The sequence below is a fragment of the Sebastes umbrosus genome, chromosome 5 (assembly GCF_015220745.1).
Source record: "Sebastes umbrosus isolate fSebUmb1 chromosome 5, fSebUmb1.pri, whole genome shotgun sequence".
Taxonomy (NCBI): domain Eukaryota; kingdom Metazoa; phylum Chordata; class Actinopteri; order Perciformes; family Sebastidae; genus Sebastes; species Sebastes umbrosus.
The window spans coordinates 8,378,220-8,397,069 of record NC_051273.1 but is presented as its reverse complement, the minus strand read 5'-3'; the positions used below and the strand labels follow the sequence as shown (position 1 = coordinate 8,397,069).

Sequence of the window (18,850 nt, the reverse complement as noted above, 5' to 3'; positions counted from 1 at the left end):
AGCGTGTGTGCAATCAGTTAAGATACACACAGGTGTTCATTTTTACCAATCTGAACAGACTCCATTTGGACACAAGACATAGCCCTGACAATGACCAGTATGTCAATGCCATTCTTGGCCTAAATTCATCTGTCCTGCTTCTATGTGTAGTTTATACTTCTGCAGGTTTGGAACATCTTTTGTAACATGGTACACTGATATGTCTTAAGAGATCTGCAATGATATTTGTCAACGCACCTGCTTGAGAACTTGCAGTCTCAGTCGAAGGTGTGTGGTTTCTTGCAGGTACTGGTATTTTGGAAAGTGGGTGCTATTCAGAAACATGCTCTGACAACTAACATTTTAAACACAGACAGCCTAAAGGTTACACTTTGAATTAAATACTATTTTACACAGACACGAGAAAGCAGTATATTAGCAACAGGTGATCTGTAAATTGATTGCATTGTCAGTATTCAAGTCAAGTCAATTTTATTTATATAGCAGCCAAATAACAATTCACAAATTTGGCTCAAGAGGCTGAGGACCATTTATTTACTTACATGATGGACTTCATGTGCAGAGCTCCCCTCACACTGTTAAAAAAAATAAAAGTTAAATGTCAATGAATTGGGTGATTTAATAGGTTACAAAGTTACCTCCTTATCTGTAATATCATAAAATTACAATACTAAAGTAAAGGAAAGGTGTGTGTTAACCTGTAGCAGTAACAATTGACATCATGCAGCAAAATGCCCTTTCACTAGGCCCAGTTTGTGACTCATACACACACATATATATATGTATGTATATATATTATATATTTATATATGTATTATATATGTATATATATATATATATACACATACATATATATATATATATATATATATACACACATACATATATATGTATATATATGTATATTTATATATATATGCTATATGCATATATATATATATGCATATAGCATATATATATGCATATATATATATGTGTGTGTGTATATATACACATACATATATATATATATATATATATATATATATATACACACACATACATATATATGTATATATATGTATTTATACACATACATATATATATATATATTTATATATATATGCTATATGCATATTATACCTGAGAGACAGGTTAACTGTCATTGCATTTCCCACTTCAACAACACCAATAACTGCAAAATACATTTTATGGGAATATTGCAGCCACGAGAGATAAAAAAAAAAAGAAAAACACAAGGATGAGGCCACAACAAACTCTCTAATAAGTAAAAACACAATATTCAGTCTCTTTTACAGTGTAACAGTGTTATTAAACTCATACACAAACAGCCAGTGGTGGCTTCAGCCTTTAACTGTGCTGCAACTCTCTGACAGAGAAGCCTCCAGTGGAGCCATGCAGAAAGCCTGTGCTACACTCAAACAGTTCCGAGTAGAACATAACCTGTCCTATATATATGCAGTTCCGGATGTCGCCTTATTGAAAAAAAAACGACTCGAACAACACTACAAAAACAAAATAAATATATAAATCAATAATAAATCATTATTTTATATTCTAAACACTGTGTGTATTTTTAATCACCTCAAATGGTCCAATACGACATTAGTTTTTAATCAGGAACGGGAAAAGTGAATGTCTGTTTCTTTCGTGTCGTTTTTGGTGTACACTGGGGAAGTTGTTGTTTCCCTAGCAACAGAGAGCAAGATAGCAACGGTGTTTGTCTAATGGCGTTGCTTAATGCGACTTTGCTTCATTAATACATGTTGCATGGTAGTTACGGTGTGATGAAGAAGTAGAAATAATAGAGTTCATCTTAAATTAGCCGCTATATCAGACTGGTCTGCTTTAAAGAGCTGGAGGATGCTAAATTAGCTGATTAAGCTAAACGGTAACCAGGGTAACCATCTCTTCTTCCAAAGATGTCTCTTCAAGAGTCACCTCGTCCTTCTGATGAAGAGGAGGCTTTCTACGGGCACTGCAGAGCCACGTACCTGGCTGTGTTCACATCTAGTTTGACAAACATCGCTTCCAAACAGCAGCTATGTCGTGGTAAGCTCATTTAATACACTATTATAACTACTATATTAACTATTACCATGTTTACGTGTCAAGAACACTGTATTTTCGATAGATTTCACTCTCATGTTGTCTCTATAATATATATATGATGACTCCTTGGACACTAGGAGTCATGGGGATGTTACTGGGACGACTGAAAGCCCTGCAGTTTCACAATGTCTTACATTTGTCTGTGTCCTTGAGCAATATACACCTTAAAGGTCAACTACCTTTGTTTACATTTTATTTATGACATCTACCCTGCCTATTTTACAAGTGCAATTACCTCTGTTTACATGACATCTATTTTTACATTTTATACTTCTAGTGTAACACTTCTGTTTATATTTATTTATTACATGTACTTTACCTGTTTTATTTGCTTTATAACTGTGTGTGTTTTACCTCTTATATGTTTTATCTGCCTCATTTAGTCTTGTCAAGTATTTGTTTTAAAGCACTGACCAGAAGTGGCAATTGTGAATTTTGTTGTATTTAATACGATGACAATAAAGCTTTCTATTCTATTCTATGTAAAACAAAATTTGATGCGATATTCCAAATATACTATAAACCCACAGCCGGCAACTAATTCAGGATCGCTCTATAAATGGCATCTGCTGATGACATCTCTCATTGATGCTCTAATTTCCAGCTTGGAGACACAATTGTCTGTGTTCATAAATGTTGACTTACATTGTCCAAAAAGGAAGAGGACAATGTCAATTTTTTATGGTGTGATTTCCCCTTTAAAGGTCCCATATCGTAAAAAGTGAGATTTTCATGTCTTTTATATTATAAAGCAGGTTTAAGTGATATATAAATACTGTGAAACTATCAAAACGCTCTATATACGGAGAAATACACACAGCCCGTATTCAGAAATTGTGCGTTTGAAACAAGCCGTTAGGATTTCTGTCCATTTGTGATGTCACAAATGTACAATATTTAGATCATTACACTGTTTTAAACAAACATTCTAAATGTGTCCCAGTTTATTTCCTGTTGCAGTGTCTGTAAATAACATCAGCTGACAGGAAGTAAACATGGACCCAAACTGTTGCCTAGCAACACAATTCCGTTGAAATGCACTAAAACGGAGCGTTTGAGACAGAGGGTGAATACAGGTATATTCAGGCAGACAGTATGAGGAAAATAAAGTTTTTTTTTATGATTACAGCATGTGAACATGTTCTAGTAGAAACATAAATACCAAGTATGAACCTGAAAATGAGCATGTTATGGGACCTTTAAACTCTTAAATTCCACTGACCTAATGGTGGATCAGTCGTTACGAAGCCATGCTGTGCAGCTAAACATTGACCTAAGTAACTCACTGTAAATATCACATAGTTGTGATGAAGAGCTGGAATAAGTTGTTACAGAATATGTGTGATACCGTCTGAGATAGAGTGCAATAAGATGATTTGTTCCAACCTCTAAAGCTACTTCAGGAGAAACAAAAGGGGAGAAGTGCATGTTGAGTGGTTAACTATTGTAGGAATCAGTGGCAAAGATGTTAATGGGAAAGAAAAGCAACTCATTGTGAGGATTTTAAATTCTTAAATAATGTGCATGTACATGTCATTTGAAAAGGGATTGTTGTTGTTGTTGGTTGTCATCAGTCTTTGCTATTTGTAGTTTCAATGTTCTTTCCTATGTATCCTATTCAGCTCTCCAGCAGGCCGGTAGAAATCCAACCCATGCAACTCTCAGTAAATACTGGACCCGGAGAACATCCAAACTGAACTTTGATGACTTCTGTGAGATTCTTAAAAGTGAGAAGAAAACTGAGGAAACTGAGCTGATGAGAGCCTTCAAAAAGATGGATGTAAACGGTGATGGCTACATCTCACACAGTGAACTGGAGAAGGCCCTTACCACTGTGAGTAGCCAAGACATTTTGTAGAGAGATCTGTCTACTTATATATTTTTTGGGCTAAAATTGTTAATCTTGAGTGAGTTGGGTGATTCTGTACAATCAGCCAACTGAGCTACCTCAGTATTACAGATATAGGCTGCCTAAACATTAACTGGTTAAAATCACTGTTTGGCTCATGCTCAAATGAAATAGAAATATTATGTTATTTTTACTACTAAAGAAAATATGTTGAATCTTCTAGAGAGGAGAGAAAATGACCACTGAAGAGGTGAATGCTGTATTCTCATTGGCTGACATCAACAAAGACGGCAAACTGGACTATGCAGAAGTAAGTTTAGACAAGTTTGAAGCGACTTCTGATGCTGCAAGTTATGTAATCGGTGTATGCCCGAACAACGCGGCAAGCCTACTATAACCGGCTGTGAGCTAGCCAGTAGGGCACACTAACACGCACTAACAGCATGCGCGGCCGACCCGGCTATATCAACAAAGCACAGAGAAGCTCGGATTACAACACACAAAGAGGGAGAGCGACTTCATTTTCTGCTCAAGTAGACATAACTCCTCTATATCTTTACATGGCAAATAATTGTTTGCTGCTATATTAATGCTCTGTCTCATTCTTTCAAAATATTTTTCCTCAAAGTTGAATTGAATCCACATAAAATACAGAAGAATCAGCAATACAAAGTGGCACAGAAAATTTGCCAAAGAGAAGAACAGTTTAGCTCTCCTATAATTTGCTCCAATATTATCTTTATTTAGTGTCATATGTTTACCTCCATCCAAGACATAAGCATCTCTGTCCCTCTGTTTGCCTCACAACATCTTCATGTATCATGCTCTCACCACTGGTTTCCTCTTGCTGTCAGTTCTGCAGATTGCTTGTGTCTACAGCAGAGCAGTGTCAGATGGCTGCTTTGGAGAGGCTCGAGGCTAATGCCAAGCTGAAGAGACAGAACTTTGGCAGTCAGTCATACAGCCCTCCGAAGAGCTCAGTGTCATCAGCATCATCAGCAGCAGCACAAGCGGCAGCAACTCCTCCTCAGCCTCCAGAAACACCCCGGGGAGATTCAGACACCACACTCAAGAAAGGTACAACATGTAGGGACAGAATAATCCAACTTAAAAATCACTGAATTTTAGCAGTCAAGTATGAAAGGTATGTTTTTTTGCAATACATTTTTATTAAAGACATGAAGAGCGATTCCACAAGGAAATATGTTTACTCTTTTCTCTCCCATTTATCTCCCTCATACAACAAAACATAAAACTGACATATTTATATGTAACTTCTAACTATATTTTATATATTCTCCGTCCGTATTTAAACATCAACGTCACAAATATGAATTAACAAACATTGAAAAGAGGGACAACAAGACAGAAGAACATTAAAGGAAAATTAATGACATCAATGACCTCTCATAGTTACTCTGTAGAATTATCCCAGAATTCTGCACTGTATGTGTTCGCAAAATCTGTTTGCATCACCGTCCACTACTCAGTGTCCAGATATTGAGAAAATATATAAAGCAGACTTTTTTTTTTCATTGAAATGCTAATATCGTATTGGTATATGACTCCAGAACTTAATGGCAATTTGTGCGGCACAATCTACAGGTCCAAAGTAGCTGCACATCATGTATACTTCAGATTCCAATTCATAGTTGCACACCCATACACACCGCTTGCCCCAATACGCCTCACCGATTAGTTTTGATGAATAAATAATAGCTCTGTTATTGATCGATTTTTCACTCCCCCCTGTGACAAATCACCTCATTAAGACAGTCCATACATCATAATAGCCGCACAATTAGGGCGGCTTGTTTGGAGGGAGGAGACTGTAAAGCGTTGTGATTTGGGTAATCACTTCTGCCATTAAGAGATTGACAAAAGCTCCGTCTACGCCGATGAAAAATGCTGCCTTTCAACTATGGCTTTGGAGTCGGTGCTCTTGCCAAACAATATGTTTTCATAGCTTAAACAAACAAGGACTGGCATCGCGTCCAGCTTCACCCTTCCACAAGCGTAGATATTTGAACCACCAGAGTTTTTTCTCTGTAAAAGACAGCACCTTCAGCCAGTTGAAGGTGGATGTAAAAATCCACTTTTTTGTACTTTAAAGGCAGCATTTCGAACAGAGATCCTGGATGAGCGAGCCAGGGACAGGCCCACAGTGTGAAGATAGATGGGGTTGATTTAAGTGGTCAGTCCATGTTCATGTTATTGATTCGGAGGATTCCACCACTTCTCACTGGGGAGATGATGAGGGATTAGACGGTGGTCGAGAGGAGGGCCCAGTCGACCACCGCTGCAAAAACAAATGAGCTCCCCACATAGTTGTTGGGATTATCACATTATTGTGCCTCTCCCACGTATTGATTTATACCCGCTACATTTTAACAAGGCTCCAACACGAGATGCGACGTGAGCGCACATGTTGAATGGGTTATTGTTGGAGCTCAAAAACAGTTTGGACTGCTCATTTGCTCTTACATTTGTCAGTATAAAGCAGTGCAACACTGAGAAATATGTTATGGGAGATGGGTAATGTTGGCTAATTGTTTTACAAATAATTGATGAGATACGGATTAATTATCAGGTATCAGGTGTTGTGTGTCTAACATGTTTTGGCAGACCAATTGATGAACTGCCGTGGTGTTTCTCTGATAATTGGTCTGTTTAGTTCAATTCTTGCAGTTTTCCAGCAGCAGGAAACCACTAGTGCTGAAACAATACTGGCTATAAACTCACATTGAAGCTTTTGTTAGGCCACGTTTCAGTGCACCTTTGTCCACATTCACACAATTTGGCCCTCTAGATTAAAATACTGCCATCAATACAAAATAGATCCATCCCAAATACCACGACAGCGGGTCTATTTATTTCTCTGCCACGGTAATTTGCTTGTAAGCCTATGGCATTACTTCGCATCTTGATTTCCCGGGCTTGGAAACAATCAGACCCCTCATTAGTGAATTGATATTTTCTGGCTTCAATTAGAGTTCACGGGAAAAAGTTGTGCGAGATAATGGATTTGAGAGGCTGCTGTTATGCCATTTGTGATTTAAAAGGCGTCCGTAATTAATTAAAAGGGAGTTGAACTTGAGATCACACTACCTCACAGCCCAAATTCAAAGTAGCCGTCTTCACTTGAACTTGAGACGGACTTCTGAGAAGACAGATTACTGTGTCAATTATGTTGTGCACCTCATCTCTCTTTTGAAAGTGTGTTTACTGTTGGGAGAGAGGAGGGCTGTACTTCATCTGTCAGACAGTCAGTTGAGCGTTCTGTTGTGTTGCAGCAACTTGATTATATAACAACTTTGGATGTATTTTTAGCATGTGTTTTTGTGTGATATGAGTTTTTATGTGTGTGTCTCAGACAGCAGATCATCCTCCCGTCCCCCTTCCGCTCGCAGCAGACGGTCGTCCCTGTCCAACTCAATCACAATGACATCCAGCTGCACTAAGGCCAGCAAAATGCCAGAGCCTTCAGGCTTACAGGTAACCCCCCTATAGCCATAATAACCCTAGAGCTGCAATTTATCTCATCTTCATTATCAATTAATTTGTCAATTATTTCAGATTAAACCTGCAGTTGGTAACGTCGAGCAAATATGATAAAAAGTTATTTTTATAAAACAGTCACTAAATCCTGACAGTAGTGCATGAGACAGATAATATGTGAAAAATCATGTTTCTCTGCTTCCTCCTAGTGCACCTAATTTACTACTATTTCTACCTCGCCCGAATCTAAACAACCAATCACAGCCAAGCTGGAGCAGGGCCGTCTCTGATCAGCTGTCAATCATTCACAAATTCTAATCTTCTACTCAGCGCTGATGCAAAATATAAATCAAGATTCTGTTACTCTAATGCCTATTTCTCCCTTCAAATGTTTTCAGAAACATCTCATAGTGTACTGTTTAGCTGTAAAAATTAGAAAGTTTGTGACCCGACCGCCATGTTGACAGTCGAGCCAAAACCAAGCACCAACCAGCGGCCAGAGCAAACTTTCTTGATTCATATTTGATCAGCGCTGCCTAGTTTGTTCACGAGTGATTAGCTGCTTAGAGACTCCTCAGCTCTGACTGGTTGCCTAATGCAGATGCCTTTAGGAGCACAGGAGGACACTAGAGGAACATGATTTTTTTCAGATTATCTGTCTCATGCACTGCTGTCACATTTTATAAAAATATTTGTTTTAATCATATTTGCTCAAAGTTACCGACTGCAGCTTTAACGGATTAATCATTTTGTTGATGAAATGTCAAAAAATGTTCAGAGAACCCAAAATGTTCGATCAGCACTCCCCCTATTTATCTTCCCGAGCTCATGTTTTTCAGTCACCCATGAAAGACTAAGTTTGAAGACCATTTTCTTATACCAAACAAAATAAAATAATAACATAAGTAGAGCTCCCTTTTTAGTCCCAGTTTGGTTCCTGTCTACTAATGTTTATAAAATAGCATTTGATGACCGTAACTTGAATTTAATACAGGGGTTTATAGTAATAACTCATCCATTACATGATTTGCAGTATATTCTATAAGCAACATGTTCTATTATGAATCTGATAGATGAACTGTTTGTACCATCGCTGAGAAAACCTGGAAATCTTCGTATGTGGGCTCCAGTGAGAGACTCCATAATAGCGAGGGCCGTGCTCTCCCAGTGTCACTGGTACCTAGTGTTTTTGGTGGATAGATATACACCGTATTGATCCCACGCTCTTTGTTTTCACTCTTTTTGGCTTAACCTCGGCTGGTTTGCTTTACAGCAAGAAAAATAAATAATTAAATGAATAGAAATAACAGCCCCCCGCTCCATCTCTCAGGTCCAAGCACTGTGTTGAGATTGGAAAGGGCCAGACATCATCGAGGTGAAAGAATGTGTGTCCAGAGATTACCTCTGAGGGAACTTCTGCTTGTTATATTGGCTGCTATATTGCCGCGGGCTGATAATTGGGAGGAGGTGGGTGGAGGGCAGGCTGTGTTTTTGTAGCGGTGTGAATGTGTGGATGTGTATGTGTGTGTGCCTTGTTGTTGGATGCAAATTTGTTGTCATGTATACAAACATAACTAGTAAAGAATGTTATTTAATCTCAGGATTTGTCTTTACGAATGGGTCAGAATTATATAAGGTAAGGTAAAGGTCATGGTTTAAATGTGTGTGTGTGATTGTGTTTGTGGCTGCTTCGGTGTCCTGCGACCCTCTGCGTCTCAGTAAATCAGACCTGTGGCCGGAGCCGGTGACAGCGCCTGTATTAGTCTGCAGGCTGACCCTCTCTCTATGGGGGCATTAATTCTCATGTCTTTAAGCAGTTGATGGGTGCCCATGGCTATTTCCCTCATTTAATATCGTCTGGACAAACCACTGAAGTGTTATGGTTTGATCTTTTATGCCTCTCCCAGCCCAAGATAAATACTTTGAGAAAATGGCTTTTCTCCAAATGAGTTACACGCTCCGTCTTTATGGTACTTTCTTTGTTTAACTTGGTGATTTATTTGTCCACTAAAAGGATATATGGCCTTTTCTGGGCTCGCCCGGCCCTCGGTGTCCTCTTACCGTGTGTCCACACCAACTGTGTTTCCACTTAATGTGTCTCCAATGAGTGGAAGGAAAACTTCCTTGTTTTGATGTTCCTGTTCAATTTCAAATTATGACCTAATTTCAGTTGTGCTGCCAGACAAAAGGAACAACAGGGTTTCAAAATGAGAGAAATATTAGGATTCATAAATATCGCCAAAGTAGCCTCTTGATAGTTTTGAATGAGCGCTGGCCCAAGATTGAAAAGGCTGTATTTATCAAAGTTAAATGGACTCCAATTTGCCACATCATGTCCTAGAGGGAGATTTACTTCAGCCGTCAGCAGAAGCACAGTGTGACTCTTCTGCCCTCCTGTGGATCAGCAGGAGTATAACAAGTGTTTACATGCTGCTGAGCTGACACAAACTGTGTAATAACGAATATGCCCCCTGAAGGTTGGAGTGGTAATTATCACAACGGCACTCTCTGTTAATCAAGTGAGCAACCTCACTGTTATGATTGACTGCTTAATTCACATTTTCATGCCAAGATATACTTCCCCTGTCACAAGATCAATCCTCCTTTTAATAGGAACTGCAAATTAGTTTGGGTTTCTGTTGAATGAATAAATGCGTTTTGTTGTCAAGCAGTAAAACAGTTTGTTGGGACTGTGTCAGGATCTCATCAGAGACCACACATAAAATATAACTTAATATACTGTATGTACAAAGAGCTTAAAATAGCAAACAACTGGGTCTAGTTCTGATAAAGCTTAGGCACTCTATATCAGTTTGTATGAATGTTGTGGGACTGTTGTTGAGAAGAAATGCTATCCTTTTTTCCAGGAGTGGCATCACATTTCTGTGAAGGGCTGTTTCTTCTTGGAGGATGATGGGAGTATCAGCTCTCTGCAGTACCAGTTTCACGTCCCCCAGACAACCACCGTCTACATAACCATCCAACCACTGAACCTCAGCCACGGACCCGGTACTGGCACTGTTTTATATTATTACACATAAACAGAAATCAAAAGAATGGTTAAAAAGTGATCAACCCATTGGCCACAGGGTTATATTTTTTCTTGCTCTCCTGATTAGGGAGGTCCGAAATTAGGGTCAGAAACACCTCTGGAGCTAGTTCTGGATTTAGACCTCGGCCCTTTCATTACTTGGAAGTCCCATAATTCAATTTTATTGCTGAACTTCTTCCTGCACCATGGCTTCGCCACTGTTTTTTAGTGGCATACAGTGAAGTTGCACAGTTTTAAAGGTGCAGTGTATAGAATATGTCGGCATCTAGCGGTGAGGTTGCAGGTTACAAGCAACTGAAGCTTCTCCTGTGTGCCAAGCATGTAAGAGAACTACAGTGGCCGACACGAAAACGTGAATGGCCCTCTCTAGAGCCGGTGTTTGTTTGTCCGTTCTGGGCTACTTTAGAGACGTGGCGGCCGGCTCCGTGAGGAGGATCCACTGCGTATGTAGATATAAACGGCTCATTCAAAACTAATGAAAACACAACGACTCTTATTTGTGGGAGCGTGTGCTAGATTGCGCTCCAGCTCCATTGACAACATGATATATACTGTAATAATCTATACAAAAGCCTGGCATCTTGTGTCATCTTGTGTTATTTTTCAGACAAGCTTTCTCCATGGATGACAGTGGACACAGCTCTTTTTGTCATGTCAGCTGGTGAAACCAAAGAGGACTCAACTTTAGTGTGTTTCACTGAGTCGAAGGACAAAGAAGTATGTTTGTGTGTGTGTGTGTTGAGAGACGTACGTGTACTGTAACATTTGCTCATCTTCAGTATTAAATCTTTAATCATTCCCAATGATGCTTAATTGAGAAGTTTGTGTGTATATCTTTTGCATCAAATATTTATCCCCGGATGACAGATGAAAATGTTTGTAGGTCCACTGGAAGTTGAAACTTTATTGTGCTACATTCCAGGTTGCGCTCAGTGTTTTTAACTCACTTTGCTACTCCTCTGCTCCCACAGAAGTATGTTTGGAAAGGAGAATTGCATGCTGGGAATTACTACCTGCTTCCCTTCACTAGTGGCTGCAAACTAAAGAAAAAGAGCAAAAAGAGCCTTTCTAACAAATCTGTAGAGCTCGTCTACCGGACTGACACCGGAGAACTGGACCTCACCAGAGAGCTCAGGTGTGTGTGTGTATGCATGTATAGTAGTTAATGTATAAAGTATTAACGTCTTCAGGTTTTCAGTATGGAGGACAGTTTGATTAGTTGTAATTTGAAGCACCCAAGTCTGGACTGCTTTTCTGGCTCCGTTGCCACCACAACAGTTGAATGGATGCATGAATGAATGGATACATGAGTGGAAAGATGGTCAGGTGAATGAATTTAGGCTATCTGGGTCCTCTGTGACATTTCTCTGTGTTGCTCCCTTTGTGCCACAGGGAGGTGCTGTCTGACATCTTTGAGGTGATCGACCTGGATGGGAATGGTTTGCTCAGTCTGGAGGAGTACAATTTCTTTGAGCTGAGGACCAGTGGAGAGAAATGTGACAGGGATGCCTGGGCTGTCTGCAAAGGTGATCATTGTCATTATGGCACTGATACACAGTGTTACATGTATGTACAATTATGGCTCCATTATGGCTCTCATTATTTTTGCTGTGGCGTGCAGAGAACTTTGATATGAGGAAGAACCAGCTGACACGGCAGGGCTTCATGGAGCTGAACCTGATGGAGGCCACGGAGAAAGATGGAGACCCTGCAGACCTGTGGGTCACCCTGGAAGCCATGGGCTACAACCGAATGCTGGAGCTAGAAGACGTAAGTTTACACCATAGACGGTATATATATAGATGGACGGCGCGTCTCCACTTCCTCCCACTGTACAAAAATGAAGCCAAAATATCCCGGATACGGGAACTGCCATCTTGAGATTTTGACGTCATTTGGAGTCTGCGCTGTAGTGATGGGGGGGCTGGAGCTGCGGTATCAAGGTCCCGCCCACACAAGCTTCCGAGCCAATCATAAGCCGAGCACGGCCACCTAGCTGCCACGTTAGCACCACGGTAACTGTTTGGCTTCATCAAATAACTAATAACATCAAATAACTAATTAAAACCAAAATTATTAGGAAAAAAAACACTTCCTTTATATACAGTCTATGGTTTACACATCTGCTCTCGCTTAATTCAATTCAATACAACTGTATTAATCCATGAAGGCAATTTGATTTTGGGCAAGTAAAAACAGATTTCAATCAGTTTTAATGTGACATGACATGACGTTTTCCTAATATGCCGCAATTAAGGGCTTACATTTGACACTATACTATAAGAGAATGCATTGCAACCTTCAATAAGCCACAACTTGCTACTGAATTGACTCTCAATTCCTGTTTATCTCACTTGATTTCCATGATCAAAGCCTCAGAGTGCAAATGCTTGATAATAGCAAAAGCACTGGTTGTAATATACACACAGGCTTTCAATATCCCATTTGAATCCTACTAACTAATTGAATTAACTCCTCTGCCCCCCACTGTGTCAGGCTTGTCCATTCCAGATAGATGTACACTGTGAAGGCACTCAGCCATCCATCCAGACACTCAGTATGGACTCAGGGCCCAAGCTTCACAACCAGGCCCTCCAGAAGTCCATCACAGCCAGGACAGGGGCCAAAGCACTGAGGGGACAAGACAACCTCTTCATCTACACCTACAGAGGAGAACACAGGATCTCCTCCCTCATAGCCAACAAGGTAGACAACAGACTTTGTGATGGAGCGATGATTTAACTGTGCAGGTACTTCTGAAGTCAAGATATCCAAAATGTGACACAAGGACATACAGTGTCATGTGAAGCTGCCTATATAGTTTCAGTAGTATTGCAAAGAGGCAAGTGAATCCTCCTGGTTCAGTGTGATTGTCAAATTGCTGTACATCCTAATGGCCACTAGGGGGTGGTAGTCCAACTTTGAAAGAGTGAAGACTAAGTGAATAAGCTGCTTTATAAAGGTTTTACGAGGTGCTATTCATAAAAAAAGTGAAAAAACCCAAAGGAATGACAGAAATAATGATTATTATTTAACAAATGCTATACAGTATTACTCACAAGCACAGAGCATCTGAGTGTTTGTGTATTGTATAGAGAGTATCTGATAATAATAACACTTTCCAGGGGTGTATAATACACTCTGTGTCTACAGTGTATGGTTGTAGAAACCATTCACCCTGTTTGCAATTGATATGCAGCCATCGTAGTGATTCTCATAGCAACAGGAGCTACTCAGAAAGAATGATCTGGTGATATAAAGGAACTACTGAATAGGGGAAGTGCTGACATTGGTATGCAGTTTATCTAGTTTTCATGGAGTGTTGATTTTTCATTTTAGATTTACCTGTAACTCATTGCCTTACAATTCAACTACAGTGACACTAGCAGCTTTGAAGGTTCATGAGTGGGTTGTAGCACTGTCTTGTAAACACATCCATCATCTGCAGTTGTGTCCAAACGTAGCAACACTTTGATACATGTAGATGTATCAAACTTTTTTCTTAGATTAGCATAAGGTTATCTGTTCATTTATATTTGTATATTGGTAAAGCACATAAATCCCCTTTTAATATGCTTTTGTTTTAAACTTAATAGTCCTACAGTGTATCTAGACTATTTGTCTGTTTGTTTTGCTGTTGTAGCCAATTTCTGCATATTTCTGTGATTTTAAGTTAAGAAAGCTGATTAGTGAAGTGATTAGTCAAGTCAAGTCAATTTTGTTTATATAGCCAAATATCACAAATTTGCCTCGGGGGGCTTTACAATCTGTACAGCATATACGATACCCTCTGTCCTTGCTCACTTCGGATAAACCATACCCTTTGTGTTGCAGGCCAACCAGAAAGTGACGGTCCATGTAAATAACGAGCAGAGCAGGAACTGCTGCAGCAGCAGAGGCATGAGTGTGTTTGCTGTCGAGGTGCCAGCCAGGACTAAGATGGTATGAAGTCTTGTTTTTTAATTGTTTTTAATTTAATACACTCAAAATACACATAACAAACACCACAATATGATGACATGACTATATAACTTAAACAAAAGAGCATATAGAGCATATTTAATATTTCATATAGTCATACTTTTCACTAGAGCAAATGTTTTTCCATTTCGTGTTGTGTTGTACTACATTTTGGTGGTTTGTAGCAATTATAATTTCCAAAAGAAATGGTACGAAGGCTTTCTGAGAATCCTTTCTTGGTTATTATGACAAGAAAAAAATCACAACTTTGAAAACTTTCCATTCTACGACATTCAAATCTTGAATTGTTCATTCTGAATAAGAAAACATTTAATTATAATTTATATGATGGTACAATGCACTGAAATGACTATATGGTATTTTGGATACTAATACACAGATCCTGTGTTCCATGACTTCTAGGTGTGCCAACACATCCTTCCCATCAATGAGAGACAGGACTGGACCTACAACTGTGTGGAGACCATCCTACCCAGCACGTAGATGATAGATGAAAAAATAGATGATTCATAAACCAGTGGTTTAAAATAGGACACATAACCAATAAAAACTGTTCTATATCCACTGTTGTTACTGGTCGGACCAAATGTGTATTTTGCTGTTACTAACGAGGTCCAAAAGGAACACTGTCTAATCCTTTCAACTTTTAGAAGTTCAAAGATTACCTGTGAGACCCTCTGGCTGCTTGTGGCCAGCAGCTGGATCAGACCCACCTGCAAGAACGGTGTTTCAGAAGCTCAGTGACTGGATGCATCAGAGGTGTTAACCACTGATGGCAGCAAGAGCACCCGATTCGACTGTTATCAGGCTAATAAATAGGCATTATTGGTCGCTGTAAACACCATAGATGTGGGTCATTAGGGGCCTACTACATTGTAAAAGTCAAAGCGAATCTTAAAAGCAACTAATACACTAAGTAACGCTAGTAAAACTGAATAAAACGTTACATTTTCAACACAAAATGAAGGCTATTGTCATGGTGTATTGACAATAGATTTAATCATTTTCAAAAAAGAATATTTCTAAATGAGTCTACTCTTGTCTGGTGCTGTACTTTATGTAACATCAATATACATTTTGTTGTAGTCATTTAAATTATTTTTTAAACAGTGTTATTTTCACGAAGTTTCAGGTTTATGCATCACAATTTTCCTTCAATCACAATTAGATGAAAGATGATTTTTTTTTTAAGCTGCTTTTTCATATCATAGTTTGCAGTCATGTAATGGAGGCCAAATCAAACTCGCTAAGATTTTATTTTCTTGTGTTTTTATATATTTTTCCTCATGTAGATGTAAATATTATTATTAAAACATTCCTATCACAGCTTTTCCTGAACTGATATCTCTTTGTTTTACACTTTTGAATGCATCCCTTGATTATGCTCTGCACCAACATATTGTTTCAACAGGAACTACTTTAAAGGCAGGATGCTCTACAAATGTTGTTTCACTGTGCTTTAAATCCCTGTGGTCAGGCAGATTTACAGTATTTGAATTTCTTTCAGCTCTCCTCAAATACAGCAATATCTTTTGATAAATAGAAACCAGTTCGTATCATTTTCTACAATGATGGCTGAGAATCACTGTTTCTTAGACATTTAGGTGACATATAACAGTTGTTTCAATGGTATTTTATGTGTGTGACATTTGAGGAAGAGCCCAAAGCTGGTCCTAACATGTAGTTACTGCACTTTGAAATATCACTATGTAAATGATGTTGAAACAATGGTTCTATGGATAACCTGGACGTCTAAAGAAGTGCTCATTTTTTAAACCAAATGTAGCCTGGTTTTAACCAAGACATGTTTTAACCTGTTAATTACCAAATCAATGCTGACTGAACATTCATATTACACCTAAATGAAGTATTGTGCCTTAGTTCTTATGATATACTTACAGTCTGTTTCTGCTTGCATGTTACTGAGCAGCTATTAGTCACCACTCTCCATACTCACTACTAATACAGCATATGGGGCTGTGGGGATTTTGGGGTTGGCAGTGAAATGCATTCCTTTGCATTGCGCTCGGGTCTAAACTTTATTTGCCCTTGGCCTTTCCAGTTGAGAACAGCGTTGACCTCCTATTTATATCGCTCAGACCATTATTTGCCCTTTGACCTTTCTCTGCTGAAACAGTAGAGCCAGCTAAGTAAATGTCACATGGCATGTGAGCTGTATTTAATGTCCTGAGCCCCTGTCTTCTCTTCCTTTCCCAACACGGATGTTCAGTAGCACTTGACTGCTCAGGGACGTTGGGAACTTTTAATTCACTATAATTTCAGTTACATGATTTTCTTCAAAGATTGAAATAATTGTGTAATAAAATGGGTTTGCTGATAAATCAACAGTGGCAAAAATGATGGCAACAGGGAATCAATCACCTATATAACAATAACATGTAGATTCATTTAACTAATGCCATGAACTGATAGAACTGAGAGTATGTTGACTCTGCTCTTGGTATGTACACAATTATATGCATATACATACAGCTACATATCTTGGTTTCAAAACAACCCTTACACACAAACACACACACGACTTTCATGATGGCAGGCCTGACGTTAAACTTTGTTCTGCCTGAATGAAAATCAAACACACTGTGATGCAACAGGCAAACATGAAGCAACTATTTCACAATATTCTCTCTGTGAAATTCACCCTTTCACTCCAACAGATTGTTAAGGAGTGTATGTAAATGTCTTTCTCTCTGAGTATTTGTAAGAGTAACTGCTGACTTTTTAGAGAATGGATAATTTTATAAACTTTCTATCCAGATTTTGTAGCTGGTGTAAAATTTTGGACAACAAGCCACGCAGTCGTTGACCCTTCTGTGCATGGGACTTGACCTTAAGGGTACAAAAGTCTGCTCAAGCATGAATAAATGTGAAGCTTCATAGATCCTTCATTAGGAAACTGACTTTTTTTTCGCCAAAGCTTCGAAGCATTCGGGTCAGCCCTAGTTTATAATACTCTGAGACAAGATTTTACGGTGGAAGAGATGGTTGTGATATAGTGTGTAGCGCCCAAAGTGGGAATTTGCTCAACGCCGCGAAACGCCGTCGTGGCAAGCGCAATCCATTGGAAATAATGTGTTTCAGATCGCTGTTGTGCCGTTGTACCGTTGTACCGTTGTCACGTTGTCTGAAAGGACCTTCAGTGAGTGAGAGGCGGAGAGAGAAATGGAGAGTAGGAGAAAAAAAATACTCAAGCAGGGGCAAAAAATTGATGAAAACTCTCAAGGTTGGCAAGTATGACGGGAGGGCTTCTCTACTATCTATTGTCTATGATTGGAAAAAACTGCCAGGAAAATAGTTAAAGGTCCCATATTATGCTCATTTTCAGTTCATACTTATTATATATTATTATTCATACATATTTTGTGTTTCTACTAGAACATGTTTACATGCTGTAATGTTTAAAAAAAACTTTATTTTCCTCATACTGTCTGCCTGAATATGTCTGTATTTACCCTCTTTTTGAAACGCTCCGTTTTAGCGCATTTTGACGGAATTGCAACAGAATTGCAACGGCTTGGGTCCATGTGTACTTCCTGTCAGCTGATGACATTCACATACACTACAACGGGAAATAAACTGTTTTTTTTAACATTGTTTTTACAGACTTTTTTTCATCAGACTTTTTTTTTCCAAACATTTTTTCTGACTTTTTTTTCATCAGACTTTTTTTTCCAAGGACATTTTTCAAAACTTCTTTTTTCCAGACTTTTTTCAGACTTTTCTTTTTTTTTTTTTTTTTTTTTTTAGACATTTTTCAAACTTAATTTCAGACATTTTTCAAAAAAAAATTTTCATCAGACTTTTTTTCACAGACTTGTTATTTTTTTTTTTTTTTTACATTGTTTTGTCTTTTTTTTGGCCATTTTTCAAACTTTATTTCTTTGGACATTTTTTTGACTTTTTTTTCACACATTTTTATCTTTTTTTCAGACTTTTTTTTCACACATTTTTCAGACATTTCTTTTTTATCAGACTTTTTTTCAGACATTTGTCAGACTTTTTTTCTTCGGACATTTTTCAGACTTTTTTTTTCCAAACATTTTTCTGACTTTTTTTTCATCAGACTTTTTTTTCCAAGGACATTTTTCAAAACTTCTTTTTTCCAGACTTTTTTCAGACTTTTTTTTTTTTTTTTTTTTTTTTTTAGACATTTTTCAAACTTAATTTCAGACATTTTTCAAAAAAAAATTTTCATCAGACTTTTTTTCACAGACTTGTTATTTTTTTTTTTTTTTACATTGTTTTGTCTTTTTTTTGGCCATTTTTCAAACTTTATTTCTTTGGACATTTTTCTGACTTTTTTTTTCACACATTTTTATCTTTTTTTCAGACTTTTT

General features: G+C 38.3%; 1 protein-coding gene across 1 annotated transcript; it reads left to right on the top strand.

Annotated features, from left to right (window-relative positions):
• Window positions 1-1,668: 1,668 nt before the first annotated feature.
• efcab7 (EF-hand calcium binding domain 7) lies at window positions 1,669-15,059 on the top strand. Its single transcript, XM_037771112.1, has 13 exons — window positions 1,669-2,052; window positions 3,735-3,946; window positions 4,185-4,271; window positions 4,816-5,038; window positions 7,335-7,456; window positions 10,327-10,468; window positions 11,119-11,228; window positions 11,483-11,646; window positions 11,904-12,037; window positions 12,133-12,281; window positions 13,008-13,217; window positions 14,346-14,453; window positions 14,895-15,059. Exons 1-13 carry the CDS (start codon window positions 1,923-1,925, stop codon window positions 14,973-14,975), a joined length of 1,872 nt encoding a protein of 623 aa, XP_037627040.1. The 5' UTR covers window positions 1,669-1,922; the 3' UTR covers window positions 14,976-15,059.
• The last annotated feature ends 3,791 nt before the right edge of the window (window positions 15,060-18,850 follow it).

Bases quoted from the DNA above. Each gene is read 5' to 3' on its own strand.
- efcab7 (XM_037771112.1), top strand. From the start codon at position 1,923: ATGTCTCTTCAAGAGTCACCTCGTCCTTCTGATGAAGAGGAGGCTTTC. The intron at 11,647-11,903 runs GTGTGTGTGTGT...TTTGTGCCACAG, and splicing joins GACCTCACCAGAGAGCTCAG to GGAGGTGCTGTCTGACATCT. The intron at 13,218-14,345 runs GTAGACAACAGA...TTTGTGTTGCAG, and splicing joins CCTCCCTCATAGCCAACAAG to GCCAACCAGAAAGTGACGGT.